At 41.6% G+C, this 13,764-nt stretch overlaps 2 protein-coding genes across 2 annotated transcripts; both read left to right on the top strand.

Moving 5' to 3' along the window:
• Positions 1–625: 625 nt before the first annotated feature.
• Positions 626–4,881, top strand: LOC144640259 (uncharacterized). Its single transcript, XM_078499453.1, has 3 exons — positions 626–782; positions 2,393–2,489; positions 2,659–4,881. Exon 3 carries the CDS (start codon positions 2,689–2,691, stop codon positions 3,340–3,342), a length of 654 nt encoding a protein of 217 aa, XP_078355579.1. The 5' UTR covers positions 626–782; positions 2,393–2,489; positions 2,659–2,688; the 3' UTR covers positions 3,343–4,881.
• A 2,495-nt stretch (positions 4,882–7,376) lies between these two features.
• Positions 7,377–13,573, top strand: LOC144640260 (single-strand DNA endonuclease ASTE1-like). Its single transcript, XM_078499454.1, has 2 exons — positions 7,377–8,189; positions 12,557–13,573. Exons 1-2 carry the CDS (start codon positions 7,469–7,471, stop codon positions 12,748–12,750), a joined length of 915 nt encoding a protein of 304 aa, XP_078355580.1. The 5' UTR covers positions 7,377–7,468; the 3' UTR covers positions 12,751–13,573.
• The last annotated feature ends 191 nt before the right edge of the window (positions 13,574–13,764 follow it).

Genomic DNA, 13,764 nt, shown 5'->3' with positions numbered 1-13,764 from the left:
ATACATCTTCGAGTCAAAAAAAATTCTGAGAAATGTTAAACGAAATGCGGCTTTTGCTAAGCGTAACACTATCTTTAACTATTATATCTCGCGTGGTTTTTTGAATGGCGGTTCTCGAAGACGTTCTCTTCTCGAAAACTTTGCCCTGAGTTCACGCTACCACTCTTGCAAAGAAATTGTTTAAAATCCTTATTGTTTTCTTTCTCTTTCAGGTCGGAGGGCTGAAAAATTTCTTCCATCTCCCAGTAATCGCGTTCTTTACAAGGAACTTCGGAATGCTTTAACAAATGAAGGAGAAGGTAGAAAAAACGTTTTCAATTTTAGTTTACTCTGCGTGTAAAATAATTTTCTGAAGAAAATTTTCATAAACGTTTGAAGTTAAGCCCAATTCTTAGAGGCAAAATTCTTTCCCAACATAAGTCTTTCCGAACATAAGCCCATGGGCTTATCTTTAGCACGAGTTCGTTGGGCAAAAAGCGGCGCGAAAAGGATCTGGGATGAGCGGGGAAATAACGAGGGGATTGGGGAGAGAAGCTGAACGAGAGGAACGGGTTTGCAATCGACTTCAAAAGCAGATTAAAATTAAGAAACCGAGCTTAGAATTACTAATCTATCTTCTGTTTTATCTTATCTTTCTTCCAAGCGATTACAGGGAAGAATGGTGTGGGTGTGATTAAAAAGTACTCCGCTGACACGAGACAGAATGTACACCAGACCAGAGACAATTTTGGTTTTCCTGCCCAGTCTTACGCTCCTCTTGGTCACAGGTCTCCAGTTGTCAGGTACAAATGTTTAGTGCTTAAGAGAATATCTCGCGCGAATATCACACACTTTAAAAATTACATAGCTAGCAAGAAGGACAAAAAATATTGTTGTTTCCCTCTCCCCCTGTTCATTGTTGTTTCAGAGAGCTGCTAATTCATCCTGCTTCTTTTTTTACGCCAGACCAAATTGATATGGGGATGGGGTTGAGCGAATTAGCTGCTAGTATTTTCACTATATCGAAAATAAAGCTTTGTTTAAGTTTGTAGCATTTTTACTATATCATTGAAGCAGTTTTTCAATTGAGTGTCGTAAAACTAAAACTATAGTAATCATTCTGGCCAATCACAAAGGATGCAAATAATCCAATTATCCAATCACAACTCGGAGTAAATACATGTAGCCAGCCGGCACGAAAGGCGGGAAAACGTGTGTGAGCGCGAGTCACGATTGGTTTTGGTTTGATGGCTGAGAGAGTGGCGTGCGACTTTTTTTAAACCAATCACAAAGCGTAGCAATGCAAAACCAATGCAAATGCAGCTTTCTTTGGACACTCAGTGAAAACCACTCTATCAGCATGTAAAAAATGTGACCAACTGAGAACAAGTTCCATAAAAAATCTTACTTCCTAGAAGGATCAACCTCTCATTTCTCATGACAACTTCAGCTCATTTTACTGGAGACAGGTGACGCGAACTTGAGGATATCATTTTGATATGCTATATCAAAATGTGAGCTGGGCCATTTACTAGGTTGATATATGACACGCGTCCTGCATACTGCTAGGATTAGCAATGTCGAAATCATCAAATGTGTAGTAAATAATAAAGATGGTAAATTTCAAGCTCGATAATCCTAGCAGTATGCAGGACGCGTGTCATATATCAACCTAGTAAATGGCCCAGCTCACAACGAGTCTCTCGTAGCTCAGTTGGTTAGAGCGCCCAACCGGTATCTGGGAGGCCATGGGTTCGATTCCCGTCGGAGACTCAGATTTTTTTCTTTGTCCCACGCTCGTGTCATGTTGTGGGAGGCGCGGTGGCCTAATGGTTAGCGCGCTCGCCTCCGAGTCGAATGGCCCGGGTTCGAGGCCTGGCCGGGGCGCTGCGTTGTGTTCTTGGGCAAGACACTTTACTCTCACAGTGCCTCTCTCCACCCAGGTGTATAAATGGGTACCGGCGAATTTACTACTGGGGGGGGTAACCCTGCGATGGACTAGCATCCCATCCAGGGGGGAGTAGCAATACTCCTAGTCGCTTAATGCTACGGAAACCGGGATAAGCTTCGGCCTGTATGGGCCACTAGGCTCGAAGCAGACTTTACTTACTTTACGCTCGTGTCATGTTGAATAATTTCTTCACTATTTATCACCGAGCTTAAAATTTACCATCTTTATTATTTACCAATAAAGGAATTGTGTGCCAATCAGTTCAGAGAATTAACATGTAACATGTAATTTTTAAACTGGAGCAAAAAATTGATATTGGGGAGGGAGGGGGAGGAGGAGGTGGCGGTTGAATGAACAATAGTTAAATTGGAAAAACGTGCCCCCTGCTTCATAGATGAGACCAAACGTGCTGAGTTGTAACTTCAGTTAAGTAAAAGCCCCGTATAATTATTTATTTTTTAGATTAACAAAGCAAGGACGGGAAGAATTTTATCAGCCAAGACAGACAAACCAGCTGTTTACGACGGAGCAGCAACAGCAAGTGCATCCATCTCGATATGTACGTAGCCAAATAAGTTCGTTTTATTCTGATCTATTTTATGATCAGATCTTATACATAGTTTACACAGTGTAGCTGTACGTCCATTCAGTTTTTGAGGTGTGTGTCCAATTTAAGCTTTTGCGCAAATTCTGTCGCGTTTTTTAAATGATTTCTTCTTCATTCCCAGCAGACTTCCCTCCAGCGTAGTGACCGACCCATGTACGACTCTCCGGTCCCTCAAGATGAAGCGTCAAGGTGGAGTTTGCCTCTGTCCTCTTCAGAACGTTACCGTGAAGACCACTGGGAAGAACCGTACTCCTCCGCATCACCCCTGGAAGCTACACCCCAGCCCAGTGTGTATACAAAGGCTCATTACGCTGGTAGACCCCAACCGGTAACACCTAGATTCAACAGGGTGGCACCAGAGGCATGCACTCAAAATATCGAAGAAGACGAAATCGCTGCCAGGATTCAAAACATAAATCTACGTGCAGGCCCAAACCAAAGCGACAATTTCACAATAGGTGAAAGAAGGCACTCGCGATTTACGCTACCGCCGAGGAGTGCACCGCCGCCAAAACAGGTGTCGCGCTCAGTTTACAATTCACCATCTCATCCATCGAACTCAAGAGCTTCGTCGGCAGCGCCCCACAATTCTATGGCTATGGTTTATAGGAGTAAAAGTCGAAAACCACACAATGCAACAACCCGCCCAAAGTCAGCAACATCGTCTTTTCCATCAACACGCAACCGCTACCCGTCACGAACGTGGTCCATGGATGAGGCCAAGGCGAGCGACTCGTTTTCGTGGTCGTCTGATGAAAGCTGGTCAGATGATTTTACTGCGTACAGTGACAACGATTTTTACTAAGATTTCACGCGGAGACTTGCAGATGGACCGCGGCTTTGCGAAAGCTGCCGTTCGGTTGAGTGTTCAAACAACATTGTCTATACTGTATCTGTAGCAACAACATTCCGAATAAGTCCTGTCAATAGCCCTGCATGGATTAGCATCCTATCCAGGGGGTTGTAGAAATACTCCTAGTCGCTTCATGCTACTGAAACCGCGATAGGCTCCGGGCTGTTGGGCCACTAGGCTCGTATGCAGAATTTACCTACCTTAGTAATATATTATTTTGAGGTTTTCTCCGGTTTAAAAGTAATTTTGTACATCACTCAGGCTCAGTGATTCAGTGAGTGATTATTGTTGAATAATTCCCTCTTCTTCGGGATTATTCAATAATACAGTCGAAGCTCTCTTAACGGACACTCTCGTAGGCGGACAGCTCTACTTACGGCCGCCATGTTTGAAACCCCGTTTTAACTCCCATACAAACTCTGTATTTTAACATTCTCGTAAGTGGACATTCCCGTAAGCGGCCGCGGACACTTTCAGAGATTACGACTTAGACTTTTTCTTTGTTTTTACGCTCCCACTAAGCGGACACCTAATCGAAAATCCTATTAACAACTCCTGCATCTTGTGTTTATCAATCACCTTCACATCGCCGTTCGTCACAATGATTTTAAGGTAATCACAAAACCATATTTCAGTGCTTGTTTTGTCGTCATCCACGTCCGCCCGGTTATTGTTAGCAGGACAAGCTCCCTTAAGCAGCCATTTATCCCCTACACCTCAGTGGCCGCTTACGAGAACCATTCTCGTAAGCGGCCAGCTCCAGCTACGGACACTTTTTTCGTGTCCCGAGGGTGTCCGCTTACGAGAGCTTCGACTGTAGTCACTTCGCCTTCGGCGAATAATTGTGAAATGCATTAGCATAACTTATGCATTCAATTCGGCACATGTGAAGTTCGACGTTTATAAAGCAACTGTCGAACTTTGTCGAATATTCGACTGGCCAAGTCAAAGACGCGGCAGAAATCGTATTTAAATCAAATATGCGTAATGTAACTGATTTAAACGTCGAACTTCACATGCCTTTTAATTCCTGAATTAGATTCGGCACATGTAAAATGCGACATTAAACCGGGCCTTAGCTGTAATTTGTTCCAAACAGCTTTAAAAAAGTTAGTTTAATTCGAGTTGGAGCCATGTTGGAGCATAGTGTGCGGATGGATGGTCCTAGTGACTTTCATTTCAGAAAAGATTTCCAACAGTTTCTTCAACTTTATATCTTGGCAGAAAAGATTTCGGTCAAGAAAATTTTGTTGATATTGACTGATTAAAAAAACTGCCGTGTATGAATTTAATTTCCTTTTGACTTTTACTCAAAAGTACAGATGTTTAATGCGTAATGCTGTTTAATGCGTAGAAAAACAAACTGCTACAGCTGTTTTTAAATTGACAGATAAAATATACCTCAATAATGGCGTGCTAATAGGTTGCCATCAGGTGGGCTCTTCTGGGCCACTTAGTACCATGCATTGTGTAGTAGTTTGAGGCTTTTGGCGGCGCATTCTCATGTTATATACTACTTAGGGCGCGTTCGTTTGGGAATATTCTGGAATAAGAATATATTCCGGAATAATTTTCGGAGCAGAATTGCAGGAATGGAAATCCAAGTATGAAAATTTTGGAAATCCAAAACCTCCTCCCGCTCAACCTCCTCCCTCCCCCCCCCCCCACCTCCCCCCACCAGTGTCCGCCTGGAGACGAGGTTACTTGACAGTTGCACCTGCTCCACCCGCCTTCGCCTGGCGTTTTAGACGATTCAGTTCAGAATTTCGAGATGGGCGTTCGCGGGCTTACCCATTATATTGATGATATCGAAACTCTTTGGACACAGATCGAGCTGCGACGCACAAAGCTCATTATAGACGGATCTAGTTTATGTAACTATCTTTACGAGAGCAGCGACTTCGACTCTCGATATGGAGGCCAATATTACGAGTTTTACAACGCTGTACGTTCGTTTTTTGATGCGCTGGATTCTAAAGGCGTAGAATCCTTTGTAATCCTCGATGGCGCACAAGATTCAAGTGGCAAAAAGTTGGACACGGACAAGAAAAGTGCGAAGGAGATGATCGAAACTTCTGATAAATTAGCCTACCATTCTTTATCAACTGATTTCTTACTTCCACTTTTGTCGAAGCTGGTGTTTATACAGGCGCTGAGAGATCGCGGAATAAAATTCGCTGTTTGTGATAGGTAAGGCGTAATAAAATAAACAGAAAGTAACAAGCACTGACGGCATGATTTCGTTTTATTCATGACTGCAATCGCATGTGAAGGATAGTATGGAAAAAAATGTGTATATCATAAATTTAAGTCCGTTCCAAAATAGACAAAACGGAGTCGCCATCTTGAATAATTTGGCAAGCGAAATGTTGGTCTCACCCGGGAAATTATTCCAGATGGCAACTCGACGATTGATGACTACCCGACTATGTCGGCGCAAAAATAGAGGCTAGGGAGTGTTTACAGTCTACCATAGCTACAACTAATAGGTAGATGTTTATTATGAAAAGGGTCCTGAAAGGGGGGGGGGGGGGGGGATATAAATCCCATATACTCTGCCCAAATTTTGCCCAAATTCCATTTCCCAGCCTATTGTTTTCTCAAATTTTCCCAAATCCCAGTCCCATTGTTTTTTGTTCGTTATTCCCAGTCCAAGTAACCATAATCCCTTTTTTCCCAGTGAAAATTTGCGCAAATCCACGTTCCCATGTTACCTCATTAGGCCCCTCTTTAAAAAAACTGAAAGGGAAGAATAAAGTGAAATCCTTGATCTCTTGATTCCTCTTATCTGGCAATACCTTGAGCCAAGATAAACAGATAGATGTTTTATTAGTAAACTCATTGCAGCCGCCGGAGCAGCTGAATTGCGAACTACTTTACAACTGTACAATGATAATCGTATATACAAGATAAAATATTACAAACTATTTATAATAAAAACTATGATTCATAATGAAAGTGGTTCTAAACCTATGTGTCTTACAAATCGGTAACTCAAAGTATCTCCGTGTTCGTGTGCAGTAAGTGGACTCGTTACGTGGCAGCAGCAGTTCATGTAGCTTGTGGCTTGGATCTCCCAGAATTTGATCGAATAAAGTTTCACTCAATGCCTGTTTTCTCATACAGTGAAGTGATGCCTGCAGCTACTATAGCCTCCGCATAGGGTAGGTCGGGATAAATTATCCGCAGCGCGCGCTTTTGCAGTCTTTCCATGTCATTAGATAGGTACTGTGGAAACGCATTATGGAAAACTGGGCATGCGTACTCTAAAACAGGGCGGCTGCATGTTATATAACCTGCGATCAGGCGTTTTTTCCCTTGCAAAGATGAGAAGTAGGGAGGGAGGGCATGATCTCAGGTAACATGTTATATTTATGGGTTAGAGACTGTTGTGAGTGTTTTGTTGACAAATACACGCACGCGCTGGCCGCACAATGAACGAGAAATGTTCAGTACTCAATGACATAAAATCTTCTTGTTTCTTTTCAGTGAAGCGGGTGCTGAAATCGCCATCTTGGCCAACGCTTTGAACTGCCCTGTTTTAAGCAACGACAGCGACTTCTTTATCTTTGATATTGAAGCAGGCTACATTCCACTTTTTTCCCTTAATTGGAAGTCTGTTCGATTACCCAGCAAAATTTTCCACCGGAGGAAACTGGCATCACACTTTCAAATTCATGAAGAATTGCTTCCTCTGTTCGCCTCTCTAGCGGGGAATGATTACGTGAGTGACAATGCATTGCAACCGTTTTTTCGGGCCCTTCGTCGCATTCAGACATCAATGGAGACAGGTCATTTGAGCATAAAGGAAGGAAGATTTGCAACCATTGCAAATGTGCTCTCCGGCGGCGCTATGGAAACGGTCGAGAGTGTTTTCCGAGAGGTATCGCGTTATGACGGAGGCCAACTGGAGGAAGCTGTTGAGCATTCCCTGCAAGAATACACAAAGACAGAATCGAATTTATTTCCCTATTTCCAGGATGGCGTGGTTTGTAGCTCTCTCAGGACTCAAAATGACCGCGAAATCGACGAGTGGGTTTTGCGCAGGTTTCGTGAGGGGCAGTTTTCTACCAATTGTATGAGCGGCTTAACTGCGGGAAAAGTTTTCCTCAAAGCTCAAGTTGAAAACTGTCAGGAAGTATCTGCAAACTGCTGCTCGCGATTGCTGAGACAGTACGCGTATGGCATTTTAAACGATGCTGCAGCTCACAACGGGGAAGGAAATATTACGATGGTCGAAGAATGGAACAGAGAGGGAAAGATGGTCCGGCCGACAAATGTGCCACCCATTCTCTCGGACAAAATCTATTTGATAGTAAAGCCAGGAAATGAGTCACCTAATCATGATCAAGAGGGCATGGTCTTAAGTGCGAGTCTCATCCCACGCCTGAATAAGAAATACCGAGTGTTGGCTTTGTTGGATGCGCTCGATTCAAACACAGCTCACATCAAGTTGTTGCCGAAGAAGTTTAAATTAATTGCAGCGTCACTTCGTTTTCTCGTTAACAACGCTCAGCCAATGTTAGAGGAGAGCCACCTCATCGCCTTGCTCTGCTGTTGTGTTACCTTGGAAGAAGATTCAGTCGAACGGATAGAGAGCGCTGTGAATAGAAAACCATCCTCTCTGCTACTTGATCGGAAAGCGGCACACAGCTTTTGTCAGTGGCAGTGTGTTTTGAGAGACGCCGTTGATCTTAATTTTATTTTGCTTGAACCCCTAGCTACACCCTGTGTTCACAAGACGTTCAATGGGCGATTGGTGCATTGTCTGCGGGAAGAACTGAATGAAGGTGTGGAAGGTATGTCTAAACGTCCAGTTCGGGTTCACACGAACTAATTTTAAATTGTTAGTATTTAAATAGTGTCTCCATTTGGAGGTTTCTTCTTGCTGCTACAGTGGAACCTCACCTCGTTATCACTGCCACTTTTGTTTGTCCCGGCGTAGCGCCCATACATTTTCTTATAATAGAACACCGTTAATGCGGTATAAGGCCAGCGACCACATTGTGAAATCCAAACTTGTATAATCCTTTATAATTTTACCCCGTTAATACGGCCACTCGAACCAAATACAGTCAACTCTCGTTATAGCGGACACGCTTGGGGCCTCGTTTCGTGTCCGTTATAGCGAGAGTCCGTAATAGCGGGAGTCATTTCCAGTCAAACCTTGTTCGTTGGGGATCTGGATTTTGTCCGTAATAGCGAGTGTCCGCAATAGCGGGGTGTCCGCAAGGCGAGAGTTGACTGTACCCATTTTTCAATACAGTTATGTTCATTTTTCTATAATATTGTATATGTGCTGATTGCATCTTTATTAGTTTTAAAATAACTGTTTATCTGCAGTCGTTTTTTTTATTTTAGAATAGTTGTTTAGAAGTGCAATAGTTTCGTTACTCTCGCAAAATGACACCGTCGGGGGAGCCGGTGCGTGTAATTACAAATACAGGTCTACAGTAGACGAAATGTAGCTCTTAAAAGAACTGTTATGAATCTATCTATAAAAAAAATCTTACTGAAATCCAACGGCTAACGGACTTGATTGTTTGCGAAAAAAAAATTCTGATAAGTGTTTGAACCGTTGGAAACGAGCTGTCTGGTTTTGAAATCAGTGTCAGATCAATTGAAACCCTTTGCGGTTTCAAGTGCAGTTTCAAATGACAGGTCACGCGCGTGGTTTCAGTTCGAATTACACGCACCGGCTCCCCCGACGGTGTCATTTTGCGAGCGGCAAAAGTAGCGACCCTCCCGTCGGGCGAATGTCATTTTGTCGCTATGACGCGGTCGCTAAGCTTTACTGTTTGAATCTCGTAGCGCAGCCGTTCGGATTTCGGAGAATGGCGAAGTGAAGATGGGCAGAATCGATGCAAAACGGAGCTCTTCGAGAGCCCGTGCAAGGGAATTTGGAAGCTAGCGCGAATCGTACCGTTAGAACATTAACCTGCAGTCTAAATGGTGGCAATTCGGGGATTTTGCGTTGACTTGTTTAGAATTTATTAGCTTTCGCGTGGCGAGGGTTCGCTCAGAGGTCTCCAGCCTTCACTTCGTTTATAGTGGAACACCACCAGCCAGCGCTAACTCACCGAAAACGCTTCAAAATGGCCTGAGAAGCGGACAAACATGAAAGAATACAACAAGGCAATAAGGTTAGTCGATTTTATTAGCGAAACATTACATATTATTCTTTTTGAAAGAAAATCGTTGAGTTCCCATACAAACCCTTATAAATCGCATTTTTGTAACACAACACCGCGCAAAGGCAAGGGTCACGTTCGCTAAAACTTTATGAATAATTCACATAGTGCGCTTGGGCCGCCTGTGGTTGGTGGCCGTATTAACCCTTTAACCGGCAATCGTACATATGTGTACGAAAAACACCAGCAGTGATTGAAAAAACTCTAGCTTTTACATATCTGGGCACATGATAGTAATGACTGCTTTTTATGGCAAAGTGATAATTTTCATAGCTTTAAAAGCCAACTAACTGACTACAACTCTTGATTTATGTTGCTTATGGTTGTTTGTTCAGCAGCAAATCTGAAAATGCCCGTTTTCTACGTAACAGGACAACAACAAAAAACACACATCTTTGCCTCCATTTTTTTAATGAAAAATAATTCTGACTTCAAAAATATACATTTGCAGCAAACTTCAACCCTATTCCTTTCCGTTCACCAAGGAAATTTCCCATCAATCATTCAGTAGACTCAGCAATTACTATTCGATTAGAGCTATGCTTGCAAACCTGTAATTTTCTCGTTGGTGACCAAAAGGGATGCTTTGGAAAAACAGTCATATATTTTTTATAAGTGTCGAGCCACCCAATCCTGCCGGCAAAATGTTGCACTGATTGCATTCTTTGAAAGTCAGAACTCGTCCAAAATGCCTTGGCAGGTCTTGGAATCCACCCACAGAACGGCCAGAGAGACAACTTTACTAATGAACCGCCATCTTTCGATTCGAATATTTCTGGCGTTCCAATCAAGACAAAATCATCTCTCACCTCTGGTTTCTTTCAGATGCTGGCCTCTACCCACCATTCTAGCTCATGCAGACTGCAGACTGCAGACTGCAGACCGTGCAGACCGTGCAGACGGTGCAGACCGTGCAGACTGAGTAATTTTTTTCCCTCTTTTTTTACATTGTGTTTCACAAAACTTTTCACGAACGGTTTCCGAAGTTCGTTTGAAATTCGCAAAGTTCGCTACGAACTTTAGGGGGAAATTTCATTATGTAGTTGTCAATCAAATTACGAACTTCGAAACGAAATTGTGAATTTCACGTGCAGCGAAGTTGAAAGGTTGAGGAGTTCGCAAGTTGAGAAGAAGTTCGTCCAGTTTGTTTAATTTGGTGAAATGAATCCGTTCCCAGTACAGCAAAAAGCAATCCCAAGTCCAGTAAGGCAGGACATCAACGGACTAAAAAGCAAGGCTGCCCTGAAAATGGTTTGTGAATGTTACAACTGAGTTTTCCCAATGTCACCCGACACCCGACTAAAAATAGATTACAAGTTCTGCCGTGTGCAGTTTCGAAGGAAAAAATTTCAACAGATGAACCGGTTTACAAAAAAAATACTGTTTGTGTGTGCCGTAAAAATCTTCTAAAGAGAAAAAAACGTTTTCCTTCTTAAATACACATCAGTTTGGAAAATCTGCGGAAAACCAGAACTTTTCAATTCCCTGTTGTTATACTTCTGTGTTTACACAACACGCAAGTCACGCCATCTGTCTGTTCGTGATAAACTCTGTTCCTCTGAAAGAATTTATATTTGCAAAAAAATAAGCTTTGGTTAAAAATTTTTTTTACTAATAAACAACACTTGCTTTGGAACAATTGAAATGTGTATTTATTTACGAATTACTTATATTTTATTATTAAGGACAGTGTAAAAATTTTTGAGGGATTTCTCAAGAAAACCGGTACCCTGTATTCCCAAAGCATAACTACCAACCGAAGCATTTGTTTACGTTATAAAATTGAACTAGAAACCTGAACTTAACAAATAAACTGCTATATCCGACCAGTTCGTTTTACCTATAACTTAAAATGTTCCAATGTTTACAGTGTAACGCGCTCTCTGACAGTAGAAGAAAACTCAACAAGCTGGAAGCTAAATAAAATAATCCTTGACCTTGAAGCCAACTTTAGATGATTTCCTGCCTTCCTGGACTTGAAATTGCCTTTCCTTGTACCGTGAACGGATTCATTTCACCAAATTAAACAAACTGGACGAACTTCTTCTCAACTTGCGAACTCCTCAACTTTTCAACTTCGTTGCACGTGAAATTCACAATTTCGTTTCGAAGTTCGTAATTTGATTGACAACTACATAATGAAATTCCCCCTAAAGTTCGTAGCGAACTTTGCGAATTTCAAACGAACTTCGGAAACCGTTCGTGAAAAGTTTTGTGAAACACAATGTAAAAAAAGAAGAAAAAAAATTACTCAGTCTGCACGGTCTGCACCGTCTGCACCGTCTGCACGGTCTGCAGTCTGCAGTCTGCAGTCTGCATGGTCTGCGTTTTATACCGACCGCTCGAAAAATCACTTATAAACACAAAACGAGCCAAATCCAAGCCCAACAACTCGCCTACGAAAGAAGCAACTGCCGATTACTGACGTCACAATAAAAATCTGAGCCCTCGGTGTTTCGAAACAGCACACATTTTTACTTGAACTTCTTATATGCAATCACGAAGTTCTACAGAATGTCTAAGCCCAGAAAAAACCTTTAGCAAGTCACAGAAATCTGCCGGTTAAAGGGTTAACGGGGTTCCACTGTATCTTATACTGGCGATTGAAAGCATTCGTTCATTTGTTTGCTTGTTCGTTCGCGGTTTCATTCGAGAGTAAAATCGTTACTTCTTTTCGCCATGAGATAAAAAATAAAAAATTAGTAATAACGTTAAAACTGTTAATCGACGTTTCGATGTATCGAACATCGTTTTCAAGATTAAAAATGTTTGTAAGTGTTCAACTGAACTCAACTCTTAACAACTTGAACACTTACAAACATTTTAATCTTGAAAATGATGTTCGATACATCGAAACGTCGATTAACAGTTTTAACGTTATTACTAATTTTTCTTGTAAAAATGCTTTAACAAGCAACTCATCATCCAATCGCATAAGAAAACGTAACCCAAACTATTCGACTTTTATTTTTCAGGTCGTAGGCCAGCAGCACTGCATCTATCTTTCCGCAACGAGTCGTTTTACAGACAACTTTACAATGCAGTAACCGAAGGCTTAACAGAAAAGTTGACCAATAAGAAAAAACCGGTCAACGTTCTATGTTTGATTTGCCTATTTGTGGGATTTTGTGTCGGTGGGATAGTGGCTCTTCTTCGAATATTTATCTGATCCAGCTTTGGCCAGTCATAAGATACAGACAATACCATGAACTAATCAAAACTGGAAGTAAATACATGCCGACGCAAAACGTGGGAAAACGCGTGTGAGCGAATCATGATTGGTTTTGACTTTACTGCTGATTGGATGAAATAGTGGCGCGAGATAGTAAAAGAAAACCGAGGCAAATACAAATTTCTTTCGACACTCAAGCGAAAACCGCTCTAAAGCTAGGAGACAGCATGGCCTAGTAGTTGCATGTAAGCTTTACATGTCGCTCAAATATTTAACTAATTAAATACTTTATTGTTTACAAGTGTTATGTAATTTAAGGAAAACAGTGTAATGAGTGATACCTTATTATAGGAAATTAACGCTTGTGTTAATTAATGTATTGGAAATAAACGCGACTTAAATTAACGCGAATTGAAGGGAAAATTACTTCCCAATAAAGGAAATTAACGCGAAAGAGGGGGTAACATTTCAAAATGAAGGAAATTAACGCGACGTACACAACAGGAACAAGTTTATTTCAACACTTGTTGGCGTATTATCTTAAACGAAAACAATGTTCGTGGTACTTTTCCCACTTCGAGCGTTCTTCGCAGTATCAGTGATAGCGGGAGATGTCCACCCTGATAAAATAATGATTTTTCCTTTGAGTCCAGAACGTCTGGACTGTAACGAGAAATTGGGGCTAAATAATGGAAATTAAGGTCATGGAAATTAACGCTCCTCTTAATTAACGGTGCGGAAATTAACGCGACTTAAATTAACGCGAAGTTTTGAAATTCGCGTTAATTTCATGACGCGTTAATTTCCTATAATAAAGTATATTACAAGTGTAAATTGTATATATAATAAGCCAAACATCACATGTAACTGAGTAGTATGTAGTAAGTAACTGTCTTTAGTGTATTAGTAGTGTAAGTGAAGTGTACTTGTTATTGTAAGCAGTGTGCTTTTTTTCATTCAATAAAAAAGAAAAAAAAAAGTAGTAGTTAGGGCTCGGGACTTGTATTCCGG

Source organism: Oculina patagonica, unplaced genomic scaffold, assembly GCF_052425735.1.
Source record: "Oculina patagonica isolate OP01 unplaced genomic scaffold, crgOcupat unplaced222, whole genome shotgun sequence".
Taxonomy (NCBI): Eukaryota; Metazoa; Cnidaria; class Anthozoa; order Scleractinia; family Oculinidae; genus Oculina; species Oculina patagonica.
Note: the sequence above shows the minus strand (reverse complement) of the source record. Positions and strands in the feature narration are given on the sequence as shown.

Excerpts from the sequence above, each read along its gene's own strand:
- LOC144640259 (XM_078499453.1), top strand. The coding sequence starts at position 2,689 with ATGTACGACTCTCCGGTCCCTCAAGATGAAGCGTCAAGGTGGAGTTTG.
- LOC144640260 (XM_078499454.1), top strand. The coding sequence starts at position 7,469 with ATGAGCGGCTTAACTGCGGGAAAAGTTTTCCTCAAAGCTCAAGTTGAA. Across the intron at positions 8,190-12,556 it reads ACTGAATGAAGGTGTGGAAG|GTCGTAGGCCAGCAGCACTG; the intron begins GTATGTCTAAAC and ends TTTATTTTTCAG.